Raw genomic sequence first — 17,345 nt, 5'->3', positions numbered from 1 at the left:
TACTCTGTTCCATCTTCATCCCCATTCTGTCATCATTTCCTGTATTCCAGCATCCCTTTATATCTTGACTTCTTCCCTTCTCCCTTCTAGACATAAAAACCTCCACTTTTAAAAAATATAAAACAAGTGTCCCATCTAGTTACCATATTATGACTCTCATGCATTTGTACACTGCCAAATTTCTAGGTAGAACATTCTTGAACCAAAACCTCTATGTTATCTTTTTTTTCTCCATGATTCAGCTCAATCAGTTGAGTTCCAAAAAGGAAGCAGATGCATTTGCAAGTGGAGTAAACTTAAGACTCTCTAGAAGAATGTAGGAAGGATATAAAGAAACAACAATGTAGTAGTAAGCTGAGCTAGAAACAACAGGAGACCATTGCCATTTCTGGGTGTGAATGGATGAGGATGAGAACCTGGAAAGCTAAAGTATTGTGTGAAGATAGCTGTCTGGTAGAAGCGGTGACCTTCCCATGGGTGTGATTCACAGCAACATCGTGGAGGTGGGAAGCAGGCAAATACACACACACACATACACACACAAACACACACACAGTTTCATTCTTTTATTCCTGTCATTATGCCAATATTCTGCTAGTGCTCCAAAATTACTAAAATAACAAGGCACTGGGGGGAATGAGGTAGTTGATAAAGCCCTAAAGTCTAACCCCACAAGACATAGTATGGAAAAAAAAAAAAAAAAGTGGATAATAGATCTGAGGGGCAAATAGGATATATGCAGTTCACCTTTTTTTAAACATCTATTCTTATATTTAAGTAACAAATTTGTGTCCTCAACACAGTAAACAAAGTTCTATAAACTATTTATATATTTATAAGAGGTAGATTTCAATATTATTCTGTTTTTCTCATGTACATATGGAAAATTCTCCAGGACAGATTATATAAAACATGTCTCAATCAATTTAAAAGAATTGAAATAATACAAAATATGTTCTCCAAATTTAAAAAAATTGAGTTAGAAATCAACAACAAAGATATTTGGGGAAAATTCCTGAATGCTTAGAAACTAAATAATGTTTTTCAATATTCCAAGTTCAAAGAAATCACAATGAAATTAGAAAACCTTTTGAACTGAATGAAAATGAAAATAACATAAAATTTTACATGATGCAAGAGAAGCAGTGCTTAGAGAGAAAAAATGCCTATATTTGGGAAGACAGATCTCAAATCAGTAATCTAAATTTAAATATCTAGAAAAAAAATAGCAATATGAAGAAAGCTAAAAAGCAGAGAAAAAAGCAAACAACAAAGATCAGAGCAGAAAATGAAAGGAAACAGAAAAATAGTGAAAAACCAATGAACCCAAAGTTAGTTCTTTCAATAGATCAACATTGATAGTGATGATGAGAGAGAGAGAAACAGATTGTTAAAATTAAGAATGAAAGTGGGACCATGATCATCAATCTCACAGAAATACAAAGGAATATAAGGGAATACTATAAACAGCTTTATGCCAACAAACTAGACAGTTTATATGACTGGATAAATTCCTAGAAAGATAAATTATTAAAGATAACTCCAGAAGATACAGAAAATCTGAACAAACATAATATGTGAAGAAATAGAAATCAAATTAATGATTTAAAAAATTCCAAAGTCCTTATCCTGATGACTTCACTGGTTAATTCTATAAGTATTTAAATAAGAAATAATATCAATAATTAATAAATCCTTTGAGAGGAGTAAATATTTTTCAGTTCATTCCATGGGGCCAGTATTATACTGATGCCAATGTTGGAAAAAGATAGTCAAAACAAAATCACAGATCAAAATCTCTCATCATAATAGAAAAATCCTCAGTGAAGTACAGAAAACCAAACCCATTATCTTTTCCTGGGATGCTCCTAATGGTCTATTTCTTGACCTACTGGTAAATCACTGAGATAAATATTTATGTCTTTTGTCCTTATCTGTATTGTGGTTCAAGATTTTGAAAGACGTAAACATATACATATACAAGAATAAAAGAATACCTATGATCTTAAAGTTAAGTAATTTAGTAAAAGACAAAAATAGAAAAACAAAAATAATGGCAGAATGAGATAAGGTATGAAATGTTTAAGGTATAAAGTGTTATGAGGAAATGAGAATATAGTTGATCCATGCATACTATTGTTTTTGCTTTATTGTGAAGCATTATGGGGAGAGTAGACAAGAAACATATTCGTGAGAAATATCAGGTCAAGTTTGGCATCGCCATTATATGTATACAGGAAAAAAGAAACACCATGCTCTAAATGTAAAGGGAATAAACTTCAGGTTGTAGAACCATGCAAAGATGTTTTTGGAAGTAAGTTTAATTTGGTAGTTAATGAGTAAAACAGACTGGATCTAGGAGACAGATGGAAGAAGGGGTAGCAATTAATGGACTAATGTAATGATTCTCAATCACTTTCTCAATATTTAAGGAGTCAGTAAAATCAAAACTGTTTTTGTAATATGTTACTTGCCTTTTTAATCTCAATCTCTAAAGTTCTCAGAGGTTACATGACTTATATTGCAATAGACTGAATGTACAAGAAGAAATGAGAATCCAGAGGTCTTCTCTCAAATCAGATAGTAACAATCTAAATCTAAAAGTTTTTTTACTTGTGAAACAAATCCCACTCTCCTTACTCATTTTTTCTGTAAAATTATTATTTTCAATAAATAATGCTATGTATGTTAGCATGTGTTGGTTTATTATTTTTAAATGAATTAAATTTTAAAAGTCTTTCAATTGTGAATACATTCAACATGAATAGATGTAATCTATATAAACAAAAGTTCTTTGGGGTTCTCAATAATTTTTGAGTAAAAAGGGATCCTTAGCCAAAAAGAACCTGAGAATTTCCAAAAAGAAATAAGGACATAAAATACAGTAATAATATTAAGAAAAAATGGGAAAAATTAAAGATATGGAAAAGAGAGAATTGAACCCATAAAAGCAGGAATAGGTAAAGGAATGGGGAAAAGGCATTGAAGAAAGAAAATGAAATACCTGTACTTAAGACTGAGATACAATTTGATAGCTTATATGTATAGGTACAACCAGTATGTTTTGATATCTCCACATCATTGAAGCATCATCTCAAGTAAAAGACAGGCATTAGAATGAAGATTTTGAATCATGTGTCTCCAATTCCTCAGCTGAAGGTTGTTGTAGTTTTTGTTTGTTTTTCTGAAAACAGCTCTTATACTACCAAATTTGGAAGTTTCTAGTTACGTTTTTCCCAAGTTTTTCCTTAGTTTTGGCTAAATTGTTAATCAAGTGGCAATTTTAAAGAGGCAACTGACAGTAATTGTAGGGGAATCATACTAAAAAAGAATATCTCATCCTAAGTAGTCCCTTTCTCTGGAGTTTACTTTCTTCAATTTATTGAAAGAAGATAATATGCCTGCACTTAACCAGTAAGTTTCTTCAGATCTAACATTTTATGAAACAGTTATGAAACCCCATCCCAGGGAAAAAATACATATAACCTGCCCTCCAAGAGTTATAACCAACCCACCTATAACCAAAAGTTATATCTTTTTCAACTGATTCTGTTGTTCCTATATGAAGCAAGATTTTCTTAAAATTTGAAGTCATCTCTTTAGAATTTAAAGAGCCCTGGATCCCAGAATTTTGTCAATTTTTACTTTATCTTACTGGTAGTCTTCTTGATTTTACAAATTTTAAGCATAATCTGTTTCTAACATACTCTCACCCTGACACACTACAATCATCATCACCTTTCCAGGACTGAGTTCTATAGGGTTTTGGTCAGTCTTACAGACCTCTCCATTTCACTGATCATTTAAATTGGCCTTTGCTACTTCAATTCTATTCTTTCTTGAGGTTATGGGATCAGAGATGAATGAATTACTGCAAGAAGAATACTACTGTTAGAAAAAAAAAATTTCATCACTTTACAGCCTTATGTGGTAGTTACTACAGGTTGCTATACTCACAGAATCATTTACAAAGATGTATAGCTTTAAATTGCATGACTTTCACTTTACTAGTAAAAAATCTTCTTTTTCTAAATGAAATTTTATATAATAGCTGACTATTTAATACAGACCATGAAGTACAACTGTTCTGGTTAGTTTGTAAAGGATTAAAGCCTCATAGACTTGGTCAGTCTCTGTTCCTCCTTACATATCATCTAAAAAAGACCCCTGAGGGTACTTCCAGGCAGCATGAAAAACACCAAGAAAACCATCGGCTTATAACATCTTTAAATATTAAAGTTGCCAATATGCATGGAATATCAAAACTTCAAATGAAATAAATCAATTACATCAGAAGGCTTCTTTACTGCAACATAAATAAAACAAAAAATTCATTTTTTTGGAACAAAATTTTTCAAAGATTTATATTTGGAAACTGTCCTTTTTTAAGCAGTCTAAGAATGGATATAATATCAACTTAACATATACTGACTAGACATTAGTATAGAATATCAAGAGAATAATTAGTAATTCTTCCCATAAAAGATGTTAACATAGTATAAGATATTAAGCACACATTAGTAGTGAATGGATAAAGATTTTTTTTTTTTTTTTTTATTGCACATTTGCTTACATGTCTCTGCTTCTAGGTAGAGTTAAACCTGAAATACTGAGTAAGCTTCTGCTACTTTCTCATCAACTGAATTATAGCAACTAGTTGCCTATATGTTCCCCCAGGTTTACCTTCCAGAAACTAGAACATGAACCTTCCCAATTTGTCTACATAATGGAGCACAGAGTTAACATTAAGAAAAATTGAACACTCAAAAGCAAATCAAATAGCATACTGTAAAGAAAACAATTTTTACATCTGTACATATAACCCAGATTCACAGAACTTATTATACAATATTGTAAAGATAATTGTAAACCAACTCTCCTCCATTCTTGTGTGTGTAATCAAGGATTTGTTTTAGGAAATTTTAACACTTTGAGAAACTGATTCTTTCAATTAGTCTTTCACAATGTCCTCCCTCCGCATTCCACCCCCCCAAACAAACAAAAACCATCTACAATGACTCCAAATTTTACAAAGAAACTATTATCTTGGAGTAAACTGTTCAGAATAGTTAAGTGTTCTTATTTTCTTTCCACTGTAATCTATCACTTAAAGCAAAAGAAACAATGTACTCTACAAACAAATATGGCATTTGAGCAGGTCATGCTTAAAAGAGACATAAAACATTAACAGCTTGATGGAAAAGCAGTAAGAATAGAGTTAACTATTATAACAAACACAAAATTCTGGCCATTAATGGAGGATCAGAAACAACAACTGATGCTCTTACATTAAGCTCATCAATGCCATATTACAAAAGCAGAGTGACAACAAGTATGTGATAAAAAATTATCTCAAATGAAAAATTTATCTTAATGTATCACTCTTATATTTTATACTTCACTGAATAATCCTCTGTAAGATTATTCAGAAGAAACAATCCTATTTAACTTAGTAAGTTTTTCCTCTGAAGCATTTTCACAAAATTTTCTAAAATTACAATTGTGGTGAATTTCTTTTTAATCAAACAAATGCTATAAACTACAGTGAAGAAATTAGATCATTGTAAGCAATGATTGGCTACCAAATCTTTAAGAACTCTGTTCCACAGCATTGCTTTATGTTGTTATAGCAATCACAATTATGAAAAACGCATCTCAACTCCATAGTGAACTAGCAACCATGCTTATTCCACATAGGTACTGCCAGTGGTCCCTGCGGTGTCCTTTCAACAATGACAAACTCATCAGGGTTGCCAAATGCCTCATAGAAAACCAATAAATCTTGTATAGCACGCTCCTCAATCTGAAAGGAGGGGGAGAAGAAAAAGATTTGTTTTACTCCTTTAAGCATAAAATAAGCAAGATACATTAGTTTTTCAATTTCCTTTTAAGGAACTATCACTTTTCATGAACAAAATATAGGAGAATTAAATCAGGTATCTTATTATCACTTTGAGGCCTGAGTTAAAATAATCAGATATCCACTCTACTTGAATTTGACTCTTAAGCAGAAGGAAAAAAACTAAAAATAATTGTTGTAATTTATTCACTTTGTTTTATCCTGTGAGATACCTTCTGGTATTGTACTAGTCCTTTAAATCTTGCTTCTGAGCTCTTCAGTGCAAATATGGGTCCTGTCTGTTTTTAAGCCTAACTCTTTAGACTTTCAACAAGTTTACAGAATCTTAATATTCCTCAGGTAAATTATTTTTCTTAAGTTAGCCAGAGTGGTATCTGTTGCTTACAATCTAAGAACTCTTATTGATATAGAAGCCAAGAATATCAATAGCTACTATCAAATTCTCTTACTGGTCACTTTAAAATCCTCAGTCTCAAATATTACTAAAGCTAAAACTATGTGCTTTATCATGATTTACTGATTCTAAATTAATTATCTTGAATACCTTCAACTAATACTTAAATTATTAGATACTTCAGTGTAGTTTTACCTGGCTTTTACATTCTAATTTGGTAGATACATTTGTATCTGTTCAAACAAATATAATTTTCTTAAGACTCAAGGATGAAATGGAGTGTAGTTCTTCCCTAGGTTAAACTCTAATAGGTATGCTATATACCTGAATCAAAGCCAAGGGTTTTTCTCGACTTCTGATAAGAGCTGCCTCCTGTTGTAGCTCTTCTTCTACAATAGATGCAAAAGTGACGGGAGCTACCATGGAAGAAGTAGTCAGTGAAGAAGAGAGCCAGGGACTGTAAGAACAATAATAAGGAGTTTTATTCATCTTCCCCAAGTTTTGCCATACAAAATTTCTTCTGAAATACTCTTTAGCAATGCCACTTTTTTTGTTTTGTTTTTGTTTTTGTTTCCAAGTGAATACTAGATAAGGGGATCTGGAAGTTTTTGTAGAGATTATAGAATGATGACTAAAACAAAACAAAACAAAAAAAAGGATAATTATTATTTGGGATCAGTTTTATGTGAAATTTTGGAAAATTACACAAAGTGGGGATGGAGGAGAAGCAATATAACTAAAGAAACTGTGAAGCAGAGAGTATTCAGAAAATAATACATCCTGCTTAACACCACATTATTCTCAATTTCTTAACATTCTCTAAGAACATTAACTAATATTAACATTCTTTAAGTTCAGCTTTAGAGGCCCAAAAGTAATCAATTAACCTTACTTCGAACTGTCTAAAAGTGGTAAATCTGAAATATGGTTGCCTTCTGGTCCTGTGGTACCATGAACAGAGCATCTGCAAAAGAAATGCCAAAACTGAAGACTAAAGCTTCTAGTAGTATAAGTAAAACTGGTTATAATAGACATGGAAAAACTATAAGCTCCTAACTCAGGAGAGAAATTAATGTATGCCTACTTTAAAATTATAAGTAAACAAATAATTTATATTTATAAAATGTTGTATATACAGCAACGTAGAGAAAGATTGCAAAAAACGGTCTACTTTTTCTACTGAGAGTCATATAACAATAGTAATCCGACACATTAGGAAGTACAGAGAACTCTGTGAAGTATGTTTTGCATTAATAAAATTTTATGAATAAAAATTATAAATTAGTACTAACTTTCAAAACACATAGAAACCAGACAATTAGTAGTCAAATCTTGTGAATGACTAATATACTGTGATAAGCTAGGGATCATAAATAGAACAGGAACATAAGGCACAATCTCTAAGAGTTCATAAGGTGGATATGAAAACAATATATAAAATGGGATATAAAACAATGAAAAAGAATTTAAGATATAACAAATCAGTTCTACTGACTCCATGGACTAAAAAACCAAAATATTTTAACAGCTTGAGAGGGCCTGGAGGAGAAGAAAGAATTTGAGAAGATAATAAAAAAGAGGCACATGATGAGGGTGCTGGAAGCATTCTAGTAAGTGGAATACATCTTAAAAAGATACTATAGAGATTGACCAAATAGTGGATTTAAAAGCTACACAGGTCCCCAGAGATTCTCTAGATGAATCAAATGCCTTTCAGCAATGAGAAAATTGAGGCCTACATGAGCAAAATAAGGACTAAAAGGACTGACTTTCTGATTCATGTACACATATTTATTGGGCATGACTTAGGACTATGGTAGATGCTGAAAATCAGGCAGATTAAAACTCAGTCCCCTCCCCTTGAAAGATTCTAGCGGGAGAGATTTTAAAATATTGTATTTAAGCAGTGATAAAACAATGTGTGAGAGTAATGTAACTGGTTATCTATACTAATATGTACAAAGTACCAAAGATTCACAAGAGAGATTAACATAGTATGGAAGAGGGTATATGCTGATGATTTCATCAAAGAAATGGCATTAATGTTGAAGACAGCTACTCTACGACTTTGGTTATACAAATATACAGAATCTATAAAAATAAAGATTTTGAGGGTTTCTTCAAAGGCAGGCTACTCTTTTTAATAAACACAGAATGACAGGCACAAAAGTAAAAAAGAGGTTTTAAAGGAAAATAAAATTAAAAAGAAACAATAGGACCTGGAACACTGAAAGTTAAAATATTTAGACCTGATATGTGGGAAAACAAATTTATTGAGAACCTAAGTATTGTCATCTGTACTATTGCATTTAATCCTTCTGAATTTTTGTGAAGAAAGTATATGTTATTTCTATTAAACAGATTAGGAAACAAAGACTCAAAGAACCTTGTATCATCTCCCTGGATTGGATCAAGGAGCAAAGATATAATTCAAGTTCAAGTCTCTTTCACTCAGAGTATACTGTGTCTTCCATTATCACACAGCTGCCTTTACTGCCATGATTCCCCTTAGTCTGGAATGCATTCTACTTCAAATATCTGGAATACATTCCTTAAGGACTGGCTCAACATCACCTTTTTTCTCCTGCTATAGAACTCCAATCACTATCATAAAGCTCTGCATACTCTCATTATTGCTTACATGTTTGTCTTAACTGCTAGACTAGCCTTTCAGAGTGTAGGATTGTTTTGTTGTTCTTTGTACCTCTCTATCCAGCAGAATACCTAGTACACAGCTGATCATGAAAAACTAAGTGGAACGAAACAGCTACTCAGAGTTCTTTGGTTTCTTTGATATGGGATAAAACAAAAGTAGAATTTTGTTTTGATTTTTAAAGTTCTTTATTGCTTTAAATTACTGATAACTTTTTCTTCCAGGTATAGGTATAAAATACAAAATGAAGTGACAATATCTCTAGCTATAAGGTTTTTAGTTTTAACCAAGTTCTATGACTAGAAACCTACCAATTTACCTGGTACCTAAAAGAGAAATCCCCAGGACAAAGTAGAGGACAATTTCAATCCAGGGGGAAAATGAAGTCAAAGTGATTAACTGCTGTTGGGATAAACTTGTTATGCAAAATTTCCTTGGTAGGTCTTAAAGTCAGTCTAAGGATAGAGAACAAAGACTTTCTAGAGCATTAAAAAACAACACAGATAATGACTTAAGATGCTAAAATATCATCCCATTGTTCTGGGGATCAACAAAACATTCTGACACTTTTGAAGAAAAGCATAAATATTGTAGAACCAGTTATTATTTAATTTGTAAGTAAGAAGCAGCAGCTATAAACTTTATTGGAAAATGTTAAATTATTTTATACAGCCCTTATAAAATCAACCAGAACTTAAGTACAACTTATCAATGTAATGTTTTATAACTTATAAAAGCACTTTCATATAAACTATCTGATACAGCCTCAGAGTAAACATGTATAATAGATATTTCTATTCTCAATTGATATATGATGAGGTTCAGAGAGGGTTATACTGTTAGACTAAATTTCAAATCTGTTTCTTAAGACTATAATCCCAGAATTCTTTCCACTAATATTTTTTCAATGAATAATCCCATTAATTATAAATTTATCCAAAATAACTTAGGGGTCTCAAAATATCACCTTAAAAAGAAGCAAATAAAATAAATTGACAGTTTTAAAAAGTCAAAAACATTATAAGCTTTCAAAAAATAAATAGAATATTTTTAAGTTTTAGATATTAACAACAAAGGAACAGACATTCCAATAGACAATCTCTGTAAAATTTACCTCCCCAAAATAAAAAGTACCATAAAAAAGATTAAAATCTTTTTTGAAAAATTTTTTTTCCAACCAGATGGAATGGCACTTTTCTGTAATTCCAGCTATTATGAGCCTGAGGAAGAGATCACAAATTTTAGGCCAGTCTGGGCAACTTAGTAAGACCCTGTCTCAAAAATAAAATAAAAAGGGCTGGGGATATAGCTCACTAATAGAGCGCTTGCCTAGCATGTATGAGGTCCCAGGTTCAATCCCCAGTACTGCAAAAGAAAGAAAGAAACAAATAAACAAAAAAAAAACACTAAATAAGATTTTTGTTCAAACTGAAGAAAATTAACACTGTCAAATATAGACCTGATGAGAACTAAATTACTTTTTGCTCAATTTTTTAAATTATAATTGCATACTAGTTTGATTACAATAGTTCTAATATAAGATTAGTTGATATAATCATATAGCAATTTTGTTTCATAAGTAGTTTTTCTTACTAATTAAATCACAAGCTCACATTTCCTTGTCCAGAACTACATAAGAAGTTATCTTAAATGAAAGAAAAATTAGAGAAAACACATGAAATGAAAAATAACACTAAACAAATAGAAATTGTATAAATTCCCCTCTTCTACATTTTGATATCTCAAACAACACTGTCTTTCTTGCCCTGGCCTTGGAAAAGTCACTTTTTCTACAATTAAAATAAGAATGTATAATTTGTAGAATTTCTATAGATAGGCCACCCACCCATACCACCCCAACTTCCCAAAGGATCATAAACATTCCTATCTTCTTGCTTTAACTTCCACTATTTCCTCTGTTTATACTGCCCTTTTGCCTCTCCTTTTAAAAATTCTATCCCAAGTTCAAAAGCTTGTGACAAAAAAAAGGGATCGATCATTAAGTGATTTTTTTTTCCTATTATTACTCACATGGTCATAATATAATGATCACATATTTGGAACTGAATATAAAAAATGTTTATAAACTAAATGGCTCAAGCCCTTCTTCGATGAAATCATTCCTAACAATTCTAGTCCATGGTGGTCACTTTTTCTTCTCTGAATTGCTCATTTGGGATTAATCACATATCACTTTGTGACCTCCATAATACTGCTATATTGTATTATAATTTCATTCTTGTCTGTCATTTAACTTCTCTGTGTGCATATTTAGATTTATCAACTAGATTTCAAACACATTAAAGGCTGGGCCTGTGTTTTATATTTATATATACCCAACAGAAGCCAGTAAAACATGTGTTTCTATCAAATGTTCCATAATTTGGTGAATAAATATTTTACTTTGTAAGGAAATATAAAATACTGCAAAGTAACAGATTTATTTTGATTATGATTTATATACCTTCTATGAATAAAAAAATGAAACTTAAGCTATGTTTTCTTTTTGACAGTCATTATCCATGATCACCACAGCTATTTAAAACATTAGCTTTCATACCAAACACATATGGATACATGCTGATCCACACTCCAATTCAAACTTCCAAAGCAGTATATCTATAATGGCACATTTTTCACAATTAAGAGTCCTGATGTTATAGCACACTCTAGCGACCAACTATGAAACCACAGATTCTTAATATTTTGTGAGTTCCATGACAAATACTCATCTAAATAAAAATTTTAAATTTCAATGTACATTTTTAACACTTAAAATGGAAAATATTACAAAAACAATTTTCACATTTAAAATTTGCAACATCTGTGCAACATAACTCACTAAATCAGAAGCAAATATTATTTGAAATAGCTAGTTTTAATTTATTTATTAATTCAGTCATTCACCAAATGTTCATTGGGTCCTACATGATAGGAACCATTCTAAGTATTGGTGATACAATGACTGGCAAAGAAAGACATTTTCCTTGCTCTCATGGAACATATAATTACGTGTACAGACATAAAAATATCTGTAGTAAACAGTAAAGAATCACACTAATAATAATTGTGGAAGATACAATGAAGGAATGATATGAAAATATATAACAGGAACTTCAGCCAGTAAGTGAAGTTAGACTTCTCTAGAGTAAATGAATGAACAGAGTTCGCAAGAGGAGTCAGAGTCACTTAGTCAAAGGATAAGAAGGAAGAAAGAAGGAAATTGTATTTGAGAACAAAGAGAAGGCCAAGAAAGTTAGAACATAGAGATTGTGTTGCAAGAAAAAGCCAAAGAGGTTGACAAAAGTCAATTATATAAGTCTTAAAGGCTATATTAAAAATTCTGGCTTTTATCCGAAAACTAGAAAGCTCCATATTTTCAAAAGAACACACTGATTCAATATATTGGAAGAAAGGGAAAAGGACTATGTATGGCAAGACCAGTTGGGAAGGCTATTCTGGTAGCCCAGGTAAAAAAGCACAGTAGTATGAATAAAAGTAATGGTCTTGGATATAAAGTTTAGTATATGTATTAAAGAAATATATAAGAGTGAAAACTATCATGTCTTGATAAAAGACTAAATATTGGTGAGGAACACAGAGGTGTTAAATGATTTGCAAATGTTATTTACTGAGAAGTAAAAATCAGGAAGAATAGGTTGTTATATGTTTTGTCAACATTTTTGCTGGACTGTCATTTTATGAAAGGGGTATGAAGAAAACCTTAAGTTTGGTTCTGGACATCCAAATAGGATGGAAAGGTCAAAAAGACAATTGGATAACTAAATCTGAAGCTCAGATAGATAAGGGAAGGAGACATAATTATTTTGAGTCTTTTTTTTTTTTTTGCAGTACTGGGGATCGAACTCAGGGCCTTGCGCTTGCAAGGCAAGCACTCTACCAGCTGAGCTATCTCCCCAGCCCAAGTCTTTAGAATATATATGATAAACTAAACACAGGCTTATAAAACAGTATAGAGAGAACATAAAATGAGAAGATGACCTAATTAGAATTAATTCTAATTACTAGAATTAAACTTCTAGTAAGATGAATCATATAAAAAGTCTATGGTATTGGCCTGAACTCAGTCTAAACTGCTTTCAGTTTAATAGTCAGGCTAGAGGCCAGAATGAATTAAAAATGAGTGGGAATTGGCAGTTCTTTTGAGAAAACTGGTGATAAAGGAGGTGTGGGATTGGTATTTATAGGACAATTACTAGAATAAAGTTTGGAAGCTGAATGAGGGATTGATTATCCCACCCAGACCACAAGGGTGGAATCTGAGCATATTTAAACTCAAATGGAAATAAACCAGTCAAAAGGAACAGAATGGGGGCTGGGTTGTGGCTCACTGGTAGAATGCTTGCCTGGCATGTGTGGGACACTGGGTTCAGTTATTTATAGTACCACATATAAATAAGTAGATAAAATAAAGGTCCACTGACAACTAATAAAATATTTCTAAAAAGGGAAAGAATGGTGCCAGGCATAGTGGTGCATACTTGTAATCCCAGCAGCTCAGGAGGCTGAAACAGTAGGATACTAAGTTTGAAGACCTCAGCAACTTAGGGAGACCCTGTCTCAAAATAAAAAATAAAAAGGGCTAGGAATGTAGCTCAGTGGTAAAACACCCTGGGTTAAATTAAAAAAAAAAAAAAAGAAAAATGATGGTAAGGGATAATTAATAATCTAATGCTTCTGAAGTGGGAAGAAGTGAGATAAAATGTAAGTATAGTTCAGGCCTTAGATAGGAGGGATAACTTTTCTATTACAAAACAAGAAAGGAGAATAATATGAATACTACCAACAACAGGTTTCTGTGAGATATCACAGTAGAAAAATAAAGTTAAATGTCTATTTAAAAACAGTCTATAGGACATCACTTACACAACTTATTCTATCAATGGCACTGTGATATTTTTATATCAAAGACTTTCATATTCTATTTTTTTAATATTACAATAAATGTGGAAAATTAGACCTAGGGATTTTTTGGTATTTATTTTTTCTGAAATATATTTTTGAAACTAATATTTTTAATACACTGAAGATCATTAGCATGTTCACTACGACTGCCAAGTTACTTTGCTTTAATATAGATTCAAAAATATAGCTTCTTCTACCACCTCTTTCTAAATGAAGAATGCTCTTAAAATTTCCAACAAATTAAAAAAAAAAAGCAAAACACTTTTAACTATTTTTAAACCAGACTTCTTAATATTTGATAAGACAAAATGAAGAAATTGAATGATGAGTCTAATATACTTCCCCTTCATAATGCTTTATGGACTATTTATTTGCTTAAGCTTTTATCCTCTTTAGACTGTCAGTTCTATATGAGTAGGGGTAGGGGTTATATTGACTTTTCTCACCAATATGTAACTTTAGTAGTCAACGTAAAGTCTGATACAAAAAAAGGTAATCAATAAATATTTGCCACTTTTAAGACTATGTATATCTTACATAGCATCCAACATATTTATAAGCCTATCATAAACATAATTTTTACTTATAAAACTTTTATGTAAAAAGGCTGTTTTATATGTATACATTGGATACCAAAAACAGAGGAAAAAAACTGAAACTACCCCAAAGGTACAATAACAGATGCATGGATGAGTAGATTCTGGTATAACCATACAAAAAAAAATACTATTTAAAACATGGGTGAGTCTTGAAATAATTATGCTGAATGCTGAATAAAATATGAAAGATTATAAGAAAAGGCATATACTACATGGTTCCACTGATGAAAAACTTGAAAAAATACAAGCTAGTCTTTACCAAAAAGGTAAACTGGTAACTGGGGAAAGGGGTATGAGAAAAATTCTGAGAATGATTATTTTCATTATTTCAAATGTGGTGAGGATTTCACATATATGCACATATGTTAAAACTTCAAATTGTATACTTTAAATACAAGCAGTTTATTATAAACCAAATACCTCAGTAACTATTTAAAATTAAAAAAAAAGAGGAGGAGGGAGGGAATAGACATATTAATTTTAATTTTGAAAGTAATAAAACTGCCTCACAAATTTTTTATCCTTTCAGACCATAAAACCACCATAGAATAGTTTAAGGTAAATATATAATAGTTTTGTTTCATTACCTTACAACTTTTGGAGCCTGAGAATTTTCAGTTCCTTTAAAACAAACTTTTTTGACATGATCTCCTGAACTATGACCAATAACAGATTTTTTTTCTTCTAGTAAGAAATCCCGGAATGACTTGGATGAAACTGAATGTAGAGAAGATGCCCTGAAAAAGAAAGCAAAGATCATGTTAGAACATCCATTCTGTAAAATGGAATTGCTGGAATTTAATAGAAGATAATATAGAGAATATATATGTGGAAAAATTTTACAACCATATAGTTTTCAATATAATGTTGGATCCTTGCTATCAAATGTTAACCAGTCAAAACTATACTATAAGAAAAAGAAATCAATGGACAATACTAAAGATAAACCTACATTTTGAAAATAGCAATGATGACTGAAATACCTATTATAACTATGCCTCAGATAACAACAGCAGCAAAAATACACTCAGGAGAAATTAAAGAACTGGTGAATTCAGCAGAGGAAAAGAAATCAAAAAAGAACAAAATGGAATTTTGAGAACTGTAATATAATGTTGAAAACACAAAATTAGCCCTTGAATGGACTTTGTAGACTGAGGAGTCAATAGGCGTCATATAAATGAACAGAAATCACTGAATCTGAAACACAGAAGTGAGAGAAAGTCAGTCTTGAGGATTTTTTTATGGAATAGTAAAAGTACCTGAAGCAGAGGAAAGAGTGAGATGGCAGACAAAAATAGTTAAACAATAGCTAAAAAATTTTCCAAGTTTGGTAGAAGAAAAAAATTAAGAATCTGTTTTAGCAAATATCGAAGAAGATAAATGCAAAGAGAACCACACTTAGGGACATCATAGGCAAACAACTTGAAACTAAAGATAAAAAAAATCTTCATTAAAAGCGACCATGGAAGTATAACACAATACGAAAATGGCTAGCTTGTTTTGGAAATAATGAAGTTCAGAAACCTTCAGTGGAAGTGGAAAGACATCTTAAATGTGATGAAAGGAGGAAAAATGTCAATCCACCTTATATCCATGTGAGTGAGCTTAGAAAAGAACTCTGTGCAAGTCAAGTCTTAAAATTATTACAGTCCTGGACAAACCCTGAGTGCAGCATTGGGGGAAGCTTGAGCTACAGGGATGCAACTAACATTCTTGATATAGAGGAATTGTGAGAAAATAATTGTTTTTTGTTTTAAGTTGCTTTACAGGGACAATTTGTTATGCTGAATCCACATTTAGACATCATTTACCCTCAGTAAAACCTGAGACAATATGAAAAAATTTCCTTTACAGATTTGTATCAGAATCATAACCTACTAAGATATTCATATTAACAATATTCTTTCAAGTGAACTAATCTGACTTTGGCTTTATCACAAAAATTACCCCCAAACATACACATATACAGAACATAATAATCAAATACACATAACTTCAAATTCCCTTCCCACATCCTTTCTCCCCTCAAAAGCACACAAATCAGAGGTTTCAAGATGGCGGCCTAGAGAGTGGCTGCATTTCATGTTGCTCCAGGACTCAGGACTCAAAAGAGGAGATATTGAGACACTTGGGACCAACGCAAAGCAGCCGGGTGACTCTCACCCGTTGGGAAGGCGTCCCGGATGGGACGGTGGTCCCGGAACGCAGGAAACTTTGTGAAGTAGAGCTGCCGGCGAGAGACCCCTCCCCCCGCGGGAGCAGTGAACTCGGACAACTGGGAGCGCCGTAAAGGAGGCCGCTCAGCACAGCGCTGGGACTCGGAGCAACCACTGGGGCTCCGGCGGCTGCCCAGGGGAGGAGTGGCGAGGAGAACTGTGTGGACTCAGAACACCGGGGCCTGCCCTGAGGAGGAGGAGGAGGAACGTGGCCGCTTGAATTCGGAGTGACTGCACCAGACCTACAGGCGGGTGCCAGAGGAGGGGCTGCATGGCGAGCTGTTTGGACTCAGACCACTTCTGAACACCGGGGCCTACCCGGAGGAGTAGGAGGAGGAGGAGGAGGAGGAGCAGCGCGGCGGGTCCTTTGGACTCACAGTGACTGCATTAGCGCTCCAGGTGGCTGCTCAGAGGAGAAGGCGAGTGGTGAGTTGTTTGGACTTAAAGTGACAGCTCCTGAACACAGGGGGGCTGCCTGGAGGAGAAGCGTGGTAGGTCGCTTGGTCTTGAGTGGCCGCACCAGAGCTCCGGGCGGTTGCCCACAGGACCCGTGCAGCGGGTCACGTGGATTCAGAGCCACTCAGAGCGACCGCTCCTGAACACCCGGGGGGTTATCTGGAGAAGGAGGAGGAACGGGGAGGGTCACTTCGACTCGGAGTGATTGATTGCCCAGGGCTACGGGTGGTTGGTGGGA

At 33.0% G+C, this 17,345-nt stretch overlaps 1 protein-coding gene across 3 annotated transcripts in view; it reads right to left on the bottom strand.

The window, feature by feature from the left end:
* Positions 1–551: 551 nt before the first annotated feature.
* Positions 552–17,345, bottom strand: part of IBTK (inhibitor of Bruton tyrosine kinase) — an 89,686-nt gene continuing 72,892 nt past the window's right edge. For 2 of the 3 annotated variants that reach the window (XM_079146944.1, XM_079146943.1), the window contains exons 26-29: positions 15,020–15,169; positions 7,147–7,218; positions 6,579–6,711; positions 552–5,803 (exon numbers count right to left, since the gene is read on the bottom strand). In XM_079146944.1, coding sequence (XP_079003070.1) covers positions 5,672–5,803; positions 6,579–6,711; positions 7,147–7,218; positions 15,020–15,169 — 487 coding nt within the window. In that variant the 3' untranslated portion in view covers positions 552–5,671. The remainder of the gene's footprint in view (positions 5,804–6,578; positions 6,712–7,146; positions 7,219–15,019; positions 15,170–17,345) is intronic. The other variant, XM_079146945.1, reaches the window with a different exon arrangement.

This window comes from Sciurus vulgaris (assembly GCF_902686455.1).
Source record: "Sciurus vulgaris genome assembly, chromosome: 7".
In the NCBI taxonomy this organism is placed as follows: domain Eukaryota; kingdom Metazoa; phylum Chordata; class Mammalia; order Rodentia; family Sciuridae; genus Sciurus; species Sciurus vulgaris.
The sequence above is the reverse complement of the archived record's forward strand: the minus strand, read 5'-3'. Positions and strand labels throughout refer to the sequence as shown.